We start from the raw sequence: 14942 nt of genomic DNA on the forward strand, positions 1-14942 counted from the left end.
TCTTACTGGTATAATCAACTTTTAAGGGAATGAAATGCCCAAACTTGGACAGTCTATCAATTACCACTAGGACTGTAGAAAAACCGTGTGAAGGAGGTAGATTTGTAATAAAATTCATAGCTATGTCTTCCCAAATCTGTTGAGGTGTTGGCAATGGTTGTAATAACCCATAAGGCAAAGCTGATTGCAGATTCGGGCTATAGTCTTAATAGTTCCAGCATGACCCCCAACTTTAGAATCATGACACTACTGCAAAATTTGATTCTTCAATGTCGTGTCTGCTGGTATCATTAATCTTCCGCTTTTGAAAAGTATGTCATCTTTAACCACAAACTTCTGAGTAGGTAAAGTGCCTTGGGTATGCTGCAGCATCAACTTGCTCAAATCTGCATCCTCCTTTGTCATCTTAGCAATTTGTTCCAGCCATTTGAATTTGGACTCAGACCAAGCCAGCAAACAACTTCTAGACAAAGCATCAATTGGGATGTTCTCTTTTCCAGGCTTATATTGTATAGTAAAATCATAGCCTAAAAACTTAGGAAGCCACTGTTGCTGCTCTGAAGTTTGGAGTTGATGCTCAAGCAATTCTTTCAAGCTTTTCTGATCGGTTTTAATAATGAACTTATGGCCCAGCAAGTAATGTCTAAACTTAGCCAAAGCCTCTGTGATGGCATAAAATTCTCAGATATAAACAGATTGTTTCTGCATTCGAGGAAAAAGTTTCTTTGAAAAGTAAGCAATTGGATGTTGACACTGGCTAAGAATAGCTCCAATTCCTGACCCCGAAGCATCTATTTCCAAAACAAAGGGCTCATCAAAATTTGGAATGGCAAGCACAGGAGCAAATGTCAAAGCCTCTTTCAACCTTTCAAATGCTAGGGATGCATTTTGAGTCCACTAAAATGATTCCTTTTTTAGCAAATATGTTAAAGGTGCCGCTATTGTGGCATAACTCTTAACGAATCTCCTATAGTAACCCGTGAGGAATGGGAAAATTATCTTTAATTGTAATTGCATTCAGAGCACGATAATCATTGCATACTCTCCATGGGCAATCTTTCTTCTTGAACAAAATGATTGGAGAAGGAAATGGACTTTTGCTTGGTTGGATTATGCCTTCCTCAAGCATGTCGTGCACCAATTTTTCAATCTCAGCTTGACAGGTTGAGACCCATCCATCAAAGGAATAGAATGATCCTAGAATCTAGGAGGTGGCAAGGATGTAGGGACATAAAAAACCAAACTATAATTATGTAACAGCAAGGCCAAATCTGATGCAACATCCACAGGCAGAGCAAACACAGGGGACTAAGATGGATTGTCTTGGAGCAGTTGCATACTGAAAACCTCAGCAATAAAATCAGTGTTCACCATTCTTCTTATGTGATGTAAATGTGCTTGCGTAGGTGAAGAATCAAGATTGCCTTGTAGAGTGATAAATTTCCCCTCATGTAAAAAATTCAATTGCAATGCATCATAATCCGCAATATGAGATCCTATGGTTTTTAACCATTTGGCTCCCAAAATCATATCAACACCTGAAATAGGTAGCAAAAATACAGGTAATTCAAATCTTGCCCCTTGAACTTGAATATGCAAAGCTTTAATCAATCCTTCAGGTTTCATATAACTTCCATTTCCCACCATAACTTTGAACAAAGGAGCTGGTTCTATGTCCAACTTAAGAAACTTAGCGATCTGTGGCTGTAAAAAATTATCCGAACTGCCTCCATCTACTAATATCGTGACTGGCAAAGAATTAATGTGAGCAACAAAACGAATAGTGCCAACTCCCAAACCTCCCTTCATAGCATTTAAAGACAAATGATGAGTATCTTCTAATCCATCTTCACTATTTGTATGAGTCACAGATTGGAGATTTTCAGTCTCATTATCATGATCAAAATCCTCTTCTTCAGCTTGTAACATCAACAATTGTTTATTAGCACACTTATGATTGAAAGTAAACTTCTCATCACAGAAATAACATAAACCTTTTTCTCGCCTCAATTGCATCTCCGCAGGTGTAATTTTTTTTTACATTGGAATGGCATATTGGTGGACTGGTAGGTGTGGGAAGTAGCGGAGGTAATGATTGTTTCACTGTATTTTTTGCTGCAGTAAGATTTGCAATAGTAGATGATAATGGAGAATATTTATGAGTATATGTGGTAGAACGTTGCTGCACAACATGAGCATACTTTTCTTCATACAATTTGGCCAAAGACACTACACGCAGAAGATCAGTAGGACATTGAGCCACTACGTCCCTTCTAATATCCCTATTTAAATCACTTAAGAAACAATTTAACACCGCGCCATCAGTAAGACCCTTAGATCTATTAACTAGGGCCATGAATTTGAGGTAGTACTCTGAAACAGTAGTACTCTGAAACAGTGTCACACTGATACAGTTTGAACAATTTTGTAGTTGACGAGTCGAAAGGAGATGGTCTGAAATGGCTCTTTAAAGCTCTCGTCAAATCTGACCATGTACGAACTACCGCCATACGGTGTAACATTTGAAACCACGGAATCACATCCTTCTCAAAATGAATAGAAGCTATGTCGACTCTCTCTTGATCCGAGGTATGATGATAATTAAAAAACTGCTCGGCTTTGAAAATCCATTCTAAATCCAGTTTGTGCCATCAAAATGAGGAAACCCCAATGAGATGTTGCGTACCGACAGCGCAGAAGCGGAGGGAGTCACTAGCAACGACGACCCATTTGAGTTCGAAGCATCAATATGCCGATTGTCTCTATGCGTTAAAGAATCAAACAATTTATGCATTTGATCCATACGATCGTTGTTTGCAGTTTGAAATTGAAGGAGCAAATCTCGATTTGTTTTATCACGATCCAATTGTTTCTCGATCCAATTCAAAATGGAAGTGAGTTGGGTTTGCATGTCCTTCATCTGAGTATTCTCAGCAATTGACGTCAATGAAAGCATCAATGAAATAGGGAAGTTTATTTAACATAATGCAACATTAAACTTTGTGAAATTTGTTTACAACAAGAACAAGAACTAAACAATATAACAGTATAGAAAAATTCTAATATTCTTCAAGCAAGAATTCCCCAAAGTGTATGATTCAACCTGAAGTAGAAGAAGAGAAGAAGGGTGTAAAGGAAGGTGCAGTTTCAGAGAGAAAGAGATGAAGTCAGATCTCAGCTGAGGAAATAGAAAATAGATCATACCAGAGTCATGCTTTCCTCACCGAACAAAATCCTTTAATAGCACATTCTCTTTACGTGCTCTCACCCTTTTACACGTGTCCATTCTCACAGTTTCTTCTTCCACGTGTCCCTTCCTAGTAGCTGCATTTCCCTCCACTTCTCCTTCATTCGTTACAATGGCTAATGAATATATTTGTAAATTATAATTGATTTTACAAATAATAAATACAAAGAATTTGGAGATTATTTGGTTGATTCACTTATCTTTTTAAACAATATCTTTGTTTTTAAATTATGAACTAATAACTAAAATTCTAGTTGAAAAAAAGAAAATGTATTTTATAGTTTTTTTATTTATGAAGATGTTTAAGGAAAATTTTAGACACGTATTTTATTCTAATATTGTATGCATTTGTGTTGTAAGTCTTCTTTAATAGTTTTGATAATGTGTTTTAAACTCTTATTGTATTTATTCTCTCTTTTGCTTTTTGTACCAATTCATTCTCTTAGACCTTCTTTAATTAGATCTTATCATGTGTTGTTTCTACTATTCAGTCAAATGTTTTAAAATTTTACCAATACGATTATAATTATCATAATGTTTACCAAGCTTACCCATTATGATTTGAAATATGTTAAACATCTTTTTTTTGTGTATTTTTATTTTTAATGAATAGTGTTGAACTTGAATAGTTTATTTGATGTTTTGAACCCCTTTAAACAAGATGAAGAGTTTATGATTTTATGTATTTGTTTTGTTTAAATTGTAAGCCTTAGGCTTAGATTAGTGTGAGTGAGTAGATAACGTTTGATCTTAATATATAGTTTATGTTTTAAAATTGTGTCCGAACTAACTAAACTATTGATTTAAATTAATGTCAAATTATTTATCTAGTTAAAACTTTCTTTTAGCCGGTTTAAATGCTTACTTATAGCATGGTGAGATTTCGTTTTTTACATAGAAAACAAATAATCTTTTTTATTAAATAATTTTGTCTTCCACGAGAATTCTATAACTTATGCCTTGACTACAAAGAGAAAGAAAGTATTCTAACCTCTCATGGTTGATAAAGGATTTTTTTACAGAAATAGTATATACATACTTGTGTACACAAATTACTAAATTGGTAGATTCAAAATTAATTACAGAGCTTTTGAGTTCTATGAACACAACTTCAACTTTAAATTTTATAAAAGTCGTTAACAATTTTTAAAATTAGAAGTCGTACATTCCTTTTACGATAATTTTATGAACACGACTTTTAATTTCAGCCTTCAAAATTAGAAATCGTCTTGCCCTTTACGACTTCACTTAAACTGAATTAACACTTAAATTGTGTAAGGAACACAATGTCTTTTGATTTAAAAATAAAATAAATTAAAATTCGTTCTTTATCTTTATGACTTTGGCAATCACCTTTAACACAGAAATCGTGAAAGAGGTATACGACTTCTCGTATTATAACTATATTCAACGTTGAAGTCATATTCTATAAAATTCAAAGTTGAAGTCATGTTCATCCAGCATAGCTTATCCAAAAGTTGTAATTTATTTTGAATATGCTCATTTCAGTAATTTGTGTAAAAAAATACACTATTTCGGTAGAAGAAAAAAAACTAAATACCTTCACATAACTGAATACATTATCAATTTTGCATTTGGTATCACTTTGTAACATTTTTATAACACTTTGGAACATGCAAATATATCAATGTGTGCATTTATGTAAGATCATTATTTATTGCTCCATGGAAAGACACTTATATTTATAAGACTGAAAAACTTATAATTGTTGGTTGCATGTTTACGAGATACATTTATCTGAAAGTCTTTCAATACATAGAGCTGAAGAGATACAACACTAATAAAATGAGTTTAACTATATAAAGAATTGACATTACTTTCTACTAAAAACTTTGAAACAATGAGTTAATAAATATGCAATTTTATATGATGTTTTATTTTCTCAATTTTATCCAATATGGTACATAAACTCACATTTGGAATTCTAACCGTTAGTTATCATTGTACATAATTGGTGATCTTTTTACAATAGTTACTTTATTTGTAAACTTTAAAATAATTTTGTGATTTGCTTTTGATTTTAATGTAGTAGGTAAGAGGATTCTTTTTGAATATAAATATTATATCATTTAGATTACAATACCATTAGTGCGATTATGATTGATTATTTGATGAAAGTAATATATCCCTGCAATTGATTTAGTTTAGATTTACTTTCATGAGAATTAAATGTTAACATAAGTTATGCATTTGATTTAGTTTATATTTATTTTTATGAGAATTAAATGTTAACATAAAGTCAAATGTATAAGTTGTTTCATAATTAGACCATGAGGAAGATAAATAAGACAATATATTAGACAACTTATCTTCTTTAACATAAATAATAATTAAGTTTAATTACATTTTATTCGAATATTTGAGGTTTCTCTTATCATTGTTTGCAACACTATGTAGTTTAATTACAATTGTTTGGTTTTAATTACATCCTGGATATGTACGAGTAAACTTTTGCATGTTGTAGATGGTTTGATGTTCAAAAATGAATTCATGTTTTATGTAGGACGACATGTCTTGTAAGTTCTAACTTGCTCTATTTGGGTCTTCTTATGTTTTCTTTGTTGCATACAATTTGGGCAAGTTCTTCCCACACTCCCGTACATTTCTCCTTGCACCTCCATAAGCTAATTGAAAATATACTTTTGCCCTTATAAAAAGACATTTCTTATATTGTGAATTATACAATTTATAATGATTTTTCTTTTACATTTTAAAATGTACATTCCAAAATATATTTTTTATTTTATATTCTAAAATGTGTAATTTAAAACATTTTTTTATTTTATATTTTGACACAATTTAAAATATAAAATTTATATTCTAGATTACAATTTTTGTAATATACAATTCCAAATGCAATTCTAGATTAGATCATGTTTTTCTTTATTATCTCACTCAGATGAGATACTCATTCCATCAAAACTTACTATTATTATTTGTTATCATCGTACATTAATGGTAGATGATAATTAATATTAGACTCCAAAACCAATTACTTCAAATTTTCTTTGACTCGATGTTCTTTTAAAAGTAGCTTCTTCTATAATTATTATTTTTATTGATCTCTTTTATCGATTTCACTTTTAATAAAAAACAATACATATCACCATCTTTCATACTCCTTGATTTTTAAATCTCATAATACTAATAATAACTATATATATATATATATATATATATATCACTGAATTTAATTAAAAGTATGCTCAATATAACCATTGAAATATATACCATTTTTATACTTTTTTTTAAACTCTAGTCAATCACTGTTGCCAGACAACAAAGTCACCAAACAAAATTTAACAGAAATTAATATATTTCACAGATTGAGCATTAACAAATTGAAATGCTTAAAATAATTTGTTCTTATTTTCGTTGAATTTATTTAATTCAATAGTAATATTTTTTTTTTCAATTTAATTCTAAATTTTATTAATTTTATTCAATTAAAGTTAAATTAAATAAAATTAACAAAAAATAGAACTAAATTGATAGAAAAAATTAGAACTAAATTAAATAAATTTAATGAAAATATAAACCAAAATAGTATTTAAATTTTAAAAGAAATGGAAAATAAAAAAGGTAACTAGTAAAAATGTATCGAGAAGATATCAAACATGTATATTAAATATCAATGTAGCAGAGTTGTAAAAGGAAGAAAAAAAAATAGACAAATTGGTACAATTTTTTAGAAAAATTAATGAAATGGATGGATTTAAAAAAGTTACTAAGTTAAGTATATAGTTCTAAAACGATATGACTTTAATTCAAACATTTTATAACACATAATATTTTATATTGAAGTTGTACTAGCTTAATACCATCCAAATTTAAAAATATTTTATACTAAATTTGTGTGACCCTCCTTATATATACAACTTAACTTATTCATATTAATTTTTTTTAAAAATCAATAAATAGTTTTCAAAAAAATTATAGAAGAAGGATGCTTTTGTAAAAAAAGAAAAAAACTACAATAAATGATTGACTAAACGCGTTGCATAACTGCCATATTAAGAGGTTGGTCAAACATGAAAAACATACTTTGAATATTTGAAGCGATTTACATTTACTTCATGGTTTGACGTGACACTCATTCTCCTACAGTATCAAAAGTCAAAGTGATAAAATGAAAAGAAAACGACAACATTTGTTTATGGTGATGCTAATTAGAAGGTTCGATGTCTTTAAGAAGTCCAAGTACCTGCTGCATGCTGGGTCGCTTGGAAGGAAGATCGGCAGTGCAGAGATAACCAATCTTAAGGGCTTCTTCCATTTGCTCTTCTGCTCCAGTATAACGAATTTTTGGATCAATGGCTCTTGAACCTCTGTTCTCTCTCACTAACCCTCTCACCCAGCTAACCAAAGTTGCTTCCTTTACATCAGGATAATCATCTGCAACCGGTTTCTTCCCAGATAGCAGCTCAAAGAGAACAACCCCAAAGCAATACACATCAGATTTTGGAGTTGAGGTGCAAAATTCTTGTTGAGAAAACTCTGGTGGAACATAGCCAGGTGAACAAAGTGCACTCTCTTCATCCAAGCCACTCCCAAAAATCTTAGCCAGCCCAAAATCAGAGAGTCTTGGCTCTAAGTTGTAATCCAAATATACACTGCTAGCTTTAACATCTCTGTGAATGATTGGTGGGGAGCATCCATGATGCAGAAATGCCAATGCTCGAGCAGTGCCAAGTGCGATTTTATGGCGAAATCTCCAAGTTGTGAGACCTCCTTCTGATCCAGAATTTTCAATCCCATTACTCGCATCTTCTTCCCATGTATCTGTGCTCCAGTCATCTGTATTTTGAAGTACACCAAGTGGCAAGTCATAGAGCAAATTTTGCAAGTTTCCATTCTCCATGTAGTCATATATAGCAATTCTCTGATCCCCAGCTACACAATATCCTGTTAGAGGAACAAGATTGGGATGCTTTATTCTTCCAAGATACTCAAGTTCTCTTGCAGCTTCTTTATCCGTAAGAGTGGATCCAACCACCAGAACTTTTACTGCTACGTGAATACCACCTGGTAGAAATCCTCTATAAACTGGCCCGAATTTCCCTTCAGCCAAAAGGGTACCCCTATCAAAATTTGAAGTTGCGGCCAAGAGGTCTGCAAATGTGATATTTAATAGTGGCTTGTCAAAGATTACTACTGGGACTGATGTTGCTTGCTTAACATCAGCCACCCATGTTGTTGAATCAGTGTGGAATGAAAAGGGACCTGACATGTTATGCACTTCATTGTATGAAGTTTGTTTAACAGGCCATGGTTTTGTTTTCTTATGGCAACGAAAAGCTAGAAGCATAAGCCCAGCAATCAAGCAGATCATTGAGAAGGTCAATGCTAGAGCTAGCTTCATTCCCTTATTTTCGGTGGCTCTTTTTTTCAGAAGACTTGGGTTTGCAGCAATGGGGCAACTGTTCACTGATCCATAGAATGCTCTTTGGATGATGGCTGATTTGATTTCCAAAGCACAGAAGGATAAGTTATTATAAGAGAAGTTGTATTTCTGCATTGAAGGAAGTTTCTCTATGACTGATGATGGGATATCTCCACTCAGATTGTTGTTTGAAAGGTCAAGAACTCGGAGGTTTCTATTTTTTAGTGAAGGGATTTTCCCTGTTAGATGATTCATAGAAACATCAAGTGTACTCAAATTTCGAAGTTGGGAGATTTTAGCAGGAATGTAACCAATGAGACTAGTTTTGGACAAGTTCAGATATTCCAATCCAGATAGCATTTCAACCTTGGGGAATTTCTGTCTGCTAAATCTATTGTGGGCAATATTAAGGTGTTTTAGGTTCTTGTATTCAATCAAATTTTGGGAAATTTCTCCATCCAGCAGATTCTCTGACAAATCCAGATAAACTAAATAAGACCAATTGTAATTAGAGATGGAATGTACCTGAGAAATGCGACCTTCAAATTGGTTTCTTCTAAGATCCATGACCTCAAGCCTTCCCTGAAATAACTTCATCACAGAACCCTGAAAGGAATTTCCAGATATATTCAGACTCACAATGGACTTCAACCCAGAAATATCAGAATCACTGCCATTAATACTATTCCCAGCAAGGTTCAAGGTAACGAGATTAGGAAAAGCAGCACCAAAATCATCCGGAACTGTCCCACTTAGCTGATTTGAAGAAAGATCAATTGAAACAAGAGAACGACACTTAAGAATCCCAGAAGGTATTCTTTGCTCAAACCTGTTGTGGTCAAGTTTGATGACTTTCAGACTCACGAGGGAACTGATAGCTTCAGGAATTGGCCCAGAGAAATTGTTGCTGGACAAGTCCAATACTTCCAGCAAACCAAAGTTTCCTATGTTGTTAGTCAATGAACCAGAAATCTTATTGCCGGAGAGGTTAAGGTTGTTGAGCAAGCTAAAACTCCAGAAATCAGGAGTCAAGTCGGTGATTTTGTTGTGGCTAAGGTCCAAAGATCGAAGCTTGGTGAGCTTACCTATGGTGGTGTCTGGAATGGGACCAGAAAGGTCCATGCCAGAAAAGACTAACCCAATAACATGTTCTTTCTTGGCATCACATGAAACCCCTCGAAATGAACAGACAGAATCAGAAAAGTTGTAGACCTGGGAGGATGCTAAGCCCATCTTCTTCAAGAACTCAGACACAAAGAAATCATCAGTGTTTGGTTGCTGGGATGATAAGTGCTTGAAGAAGAGTGTCAGAACTAGAACAGAACCGAACACTCCCAAAGCCATCACCAAGGAGAGATGTCGGTTACTGAGAAATGATGCAAGATAGTTAGTCACTCACGGCAAAGCCTCCACCAACATGGAAAATGCCCCTCTCAGAACTTCAACACTAGAATAATTAAGCATACTCCAGTGCTTTTCTACATTCCATATCTCCATGCACTATCTGTAATACTCAGTCTCCGAAGGAAAATACTGATAAAACAGAAAAAAAAAATCATGCTTTATGTTTTTGCTGTAGTGAAGAATAGAGTAGAAGGATTAACTTACAACAGGGTTGCAACTTGCAATTACTAGTACGAAGATTTTTTAAGGAAAAATGAAGTACCTCTGATGTAACATAACACAAAGGTTGTGGACTTCTACAAAAAACATCTGAGAGACCCTTCTTTGACTGGATTTATAGAGTTTAAAGAAACAAAACCATGCTTTAAAAAGTCAATTTTAACTCCAACTCAATCCTATACCATTATATTTGTTGTAAAATGAGATTTGCAAAATTCCCTTCTGTAAATTGGTTTTATTTATACTCTATGTAAAACTTCCAAATACATTTCAATCACGTTGAAACATATAATTTGTATACGAGAATAGACATAATAATTAATTCAATAATAGTGATTCGATAATAGATAATAAATAATAAATTTTTCAATAACAAAATAAATTTTAATAAATAACAAATATTATTAAGGTATATTTAAATTTATGATTTTAATATCATTAAGAAATAAATTTTAAATCTAACTTCATCTTACATAATCAAATTATAAAATAAGATTTTAACTTAATTATATATGGTAAACAAGTGAATGTGTTCTAACCTAATGCAAGAAACAAACTATATATTGATGTCTTTGTCTTAAACTTAAAGCTAGGGTACTTTATTTCTGTGGCAGAGCATACGGAGCAAAGCTAGATCTCTAAGAAACAAAACAAGACTTTTTTAATAGATTTTAAATTTTTTGACTCAGTAAATGAACAAGGTAGAGACTGTGAATCATGCAGGACAATATGAATGAGTAAGGAAAAGTAAAGAGCAAGGTTGGGGTGTGGTCGGGTCATAAATGAGAGGGAATTGAATGGGAATAGCGTTGAGGAAGAGGTTGGTGAATGTATGAAGAAATGTTGGTGGGAATTCAATGATTCTTCATTGAGTATTTATCACTTTTTTTCTGGGTCCATTGGCTGTTGTTTCTCCGTTACGGTTCAAAGTAAGAATATAATAAAGCATGCTCTTCTCATAATGATTCATTCCTAGAAGGAATATAATAAAAAACATGTAAAATAAAAATATTTTGCAAAAGAAATTAGAAAATAGATGGAGACTTAAAAATGAGAAAGAAAATGCCTTCTTTGTAAGGAATTCCGAAGGATAACTCTAAGAAAATTAGCCACTTGAAATAGTATCTCAAGATAAGAATCAAGGTAAGGTAAATAACTCTCATAGCTTCGAAAGTGAACTCAAAAACCATAAAAGGAGTTGAATCTCTTTAATAAGGACATTACAGGAAAAACATCTATCTTTAGAAACATAACAAACCCAAATGCATATATAAGACTATTTAAATTAAAGTTAACTCAACCAATTTTACATTTGACATTTAGTTAATTCTTAATTAACCCTAGCATACGAGTGATTCTTTAAAATTAGGAAAAGACACATAACCCTATTAGCATGGTAATGGAATATAGTTTTTATGATTTGAGTATTTCATTTCAAGTATGCATGATGAATTTTATAATGATGATATGGTTTAGTTATGTTAGAAATAAATGACTTGGTGAAAATATTGTTTTGATTAAGTGAAATTAGGGGTATGATGCTCGATATATTTTATGAGTATGTGTATGATTGGATTAACCTTGTTGATGATAATTTAGTGAGATGGTACTGTTATTTTTGGTTGAATTGTTGAATTTAAAAATTTAGATTATAAAGATTTTAGATCATTTGGGTCAAAAGGGAAGGGTTGGTAGTTGACTTTTAGAAGATATGATAAAATGAAAGAAATGATAATTTGATATCTCTGGTGGGGTCATTTAGGACTGATTTGGATGATGATTGAACATATAGATGGTCTAGAATAGCATAGTAAATGATAAATTGTGTTGTTTATTGACTTTTAAGTATATTTTAAGGTTTTGAGTAATGAATTTTAGAAATAGAAGAGTTTAGGTAGAATGGAGAGTTTGGGGTTTGGTTTTTAGTCCATTTGGACTTGTTCAGACCCCTAAGTTGCTTGGTTATGAGTAAGAATTGATAGATTTGAATTTTAGTCTATAAAGTGGAAATTGAGTTGATTTTGAATGGGAATTTCATGGTAGAAGGATTTAAAACTTGTTTAGATTGGGTTATGTGCATATATACAGGTTTGCTGTAGCTTAGATTACCATTTAGAATTGTTAGAAATTAGTGGAAGTGCATGGGAGAGGACATGTGAGGTTGGAGTGGTGTCTTTGGCATAATTGAAGGCCTGCTGGTTTATGGAGAGGGGCTGAGTGAGCAAATTGTTCGCAGAACGAGTAAATAAGGGTTTTGGCAATGAGTTTTAGGGGCTGAGCGAGCTTCCTTGCTGGTTTATAGGAGTTCTCTGTTTTCGCACTACTTGAGCGAGTGATTTTGACTCGCTGGGCGAGTTTGTAGGGTATTAGGTGTTGGTTGCAGGAGAAGCGAACCAGTTCGCTTAGCTGTGAGAGCTCTCTGGTTTTTCTCTCGTTAAGCGAGCAAGTCTAGGTTTTCTTGCTAATTTTAAGAGTTTCTTTACTATGTTTATTTGTGAATGGTTTAATGATGTACCTTATATTTTGTGATATGATTGAAAGGTATGATGGCATGTGAATGATGGTTATAAGGAGTTCATGGAGAATTCCTTTAAATGGTTATGTGTGTAAGTGTAAATATTGATATAGGAAGCTAGTAATTAGAGGTTATCCTAACGCTCTTAATGACCTCTAGTCTCAAGAAGAGAAGGATGATTATGTGGTAGAGAGTAGTTGGACGTTCCTAGTCTATTAGTTATCTGTTAGCCATAGATGCTTGAAAGGATTAACCTTGGAGTGTGGTGATTGTTGATGAGGTTGTTGTTGTTGATATACCACCTCAAAGGTAGAGCCTCTATAGTTCGATATCGATACATGTATCTGGATGGTCAGTCTAGAGTTAGATGTTGAAATGTGTGTGAATATTGTTTAGTGATTGATAGTTGAATTGTTTGAATGATGGATATAAATGATGCTTATGTGTGTTTCTTTGATAAACTAACTTACCCTTTTTTTTTGTGTTTTTATTTGTTCATCTCTTGGGTTACAATGATCATATTCATGATGTGAGCAGATGATAAGCTATCTCTAGATTAGATGTTAAGTGTTTCTGAGTATTTTTTTATCAATTTTGTGTTTATTCTTATGAATTAATGAAAGACCATGGAGCAAAAGACTTGTCTTACACTTCTTAGTTGTTGATGTTGTATATATGTTTATATTTTAGTGTAGTTTCTTTTGATAAACTTCTACCTATGCTTTAACTCTCAAGTGTTACAGAGTTGTGTTGAATAGTAGTTTATCTCTTCTCCTAATATATGTTATACTATTATGGTTACTCTTGGATAACTATAAAAGTTCATATATGTTTTTCTTCTGACTGTTCTAGTTTTATTGACGTGTGAACTATCCTACGATAGTGTTAATACTATTGCAATTTTGGGATGTTAGAAAAGCATAAATGTTGTATGCACTTCGATTCCTACGGAACCAGAACGTATAAATTCATAAAAACTTCAAAATTTCATTTTTTTTAATTATTTTATTTTAGCATAAGATATAAGTTGCGGTTCTTTAGAAATCAAAACCTATATATCTTATATGCTTCGATTTCAAGAGAGTCAGGACCTAAGCATTGAAGAAAATTTTAAAATTGTCATATAAATTTGTATTTTATTATTTTAGTGGAAACTTTTAGGCTTTGATTATTAATAGAACAAAAGCCTAAGAGGTATATAGGCACCAATTTTATAAATAATCGAAGCCTAAACGTTATCTAGGATAAATTTACGCAAAATTTTTACGTCACTTTTCTTTCGTCAGTGCGAAAGTCATTTTTGAAACCTCCATTGTTCCATTCCACCATTATCACCTTCCAATTGCTTTCTCCCTTCCTCCACACTTCGCCGCCACTCTCCTTCCTTTTTTTCTTTCTTTTTTCGATCTGCACTGCACCCTTCCCATTTTGCTTTATCATTCTACACTATCGCCATTGCTTTCACGTTGCCATTACCCTTTCATCCCTTCCCTTCTCTCCAATTTCCTCCTCGTTGTTGTTGTTACGACCACCACCAATCTTTTTCCTCCCTTTTCTTCCCATTGCGAAAGTGCAAGGTTCGTTCATCATTTTTTTCTTAATGCTTGGTGTCTAATGCATTGTTTCTGTATTTTTGTTCAGGTTTCTTAATTCCCCACTTACTACTCCAAACATTTGAATGCCAAGCTATAAGTAGTTTCACGCTCCCAGGTTCATAAATTTTATTTATTTATTTTTACATATGTTTTTAATATTTCTTTTGTATATTTATATTAAAGTATTTCTTTTATGTTTAATGTATTTTTTTGTATGTTTGATATATGCTGCATTATTTATTTTTTATAATTCGTAATATGCTTATATTTTGTTTATGTGATATTGTTATTGAGTTAACCTTAGTTTTTCGTTTGAAATTTAATATAAAAATTATGTACAATCTCCAAGTTTTATGAAAAAAAATGGAACTTTTTAAAAACACATTATACACAGATGACTTGTCACATCCACCCCTCTTTTGGACAAGTTGAAACTTCATTAACTATTGCAAAACTGTCAAAAAATATTAGTGTTTGCCCATTATTCTATTTTTAATTTTGTTGTATGTTGATTTCTATTAATTAAAAATGACAAGTGTATCGGTCGCACCTAACAAG

At 32.4% G+C, this 14942-nt stretch overlaps 1 protein-coding gene and 1 pseudogene across 2 annotated transcripts; both read right to left on the reverse strand.

Annotated features, from left to right (window-relative positions):
- Positions 1-246: 246 nt before the first annotated feature.
- On the reverse strand, positions 247-2016 carry LOC148204328 (uncharacterized). The gene is made up of 2 exons (XM_088107876.1): positions 1341-2016; positions 247-662 (listed from the first exon to the last, which is right to left on the reverse strand). The coding sequence occupies exons 1-2, from the start codon at positions 2014-2016 to the stop codon at positions 247-249; spliced, it is 1092 nt and encodes a 363-aa protein (XP_087964002.1).
- A 5277-nt stretch (positions 2017-7293) lies between these two features.
- Positions 7294-10412, reverse strand: LOC124834513 (putative LRR receptor-like serine/threonine-protein kinase At2g24230 pseudogene; annotated as a pseudogene). The gene is made up of 2 exons (XR_015784480.1): positions 10318-10412; positions 7294-10184 (listed from the first exon to the last, which is right to left on the reverse strand). The product of XR_015784480.1 is annotated as a putative LRR receptor-like serine/threonine-protein kinase At2g24230 pseudogene (transcript).
- Positions 10413-14942: the final 4530 nt, after the last annotated feature.

This window comes from Vigna umbellata, chromosome 2 (genome assembly GCF_029865625.1).
Source record: "Vigna umbellata cultivar VRB3 chromosome 2, Vumbellata_1.0, whole genome shotgun sequence".
Classification (NCBI taxonomy): Eukaryota; Viridiplantae; Streptophyta; class Magnoliopsida; order Fabales; family Fabaceae; genus Vigna; species Vigna umbellata.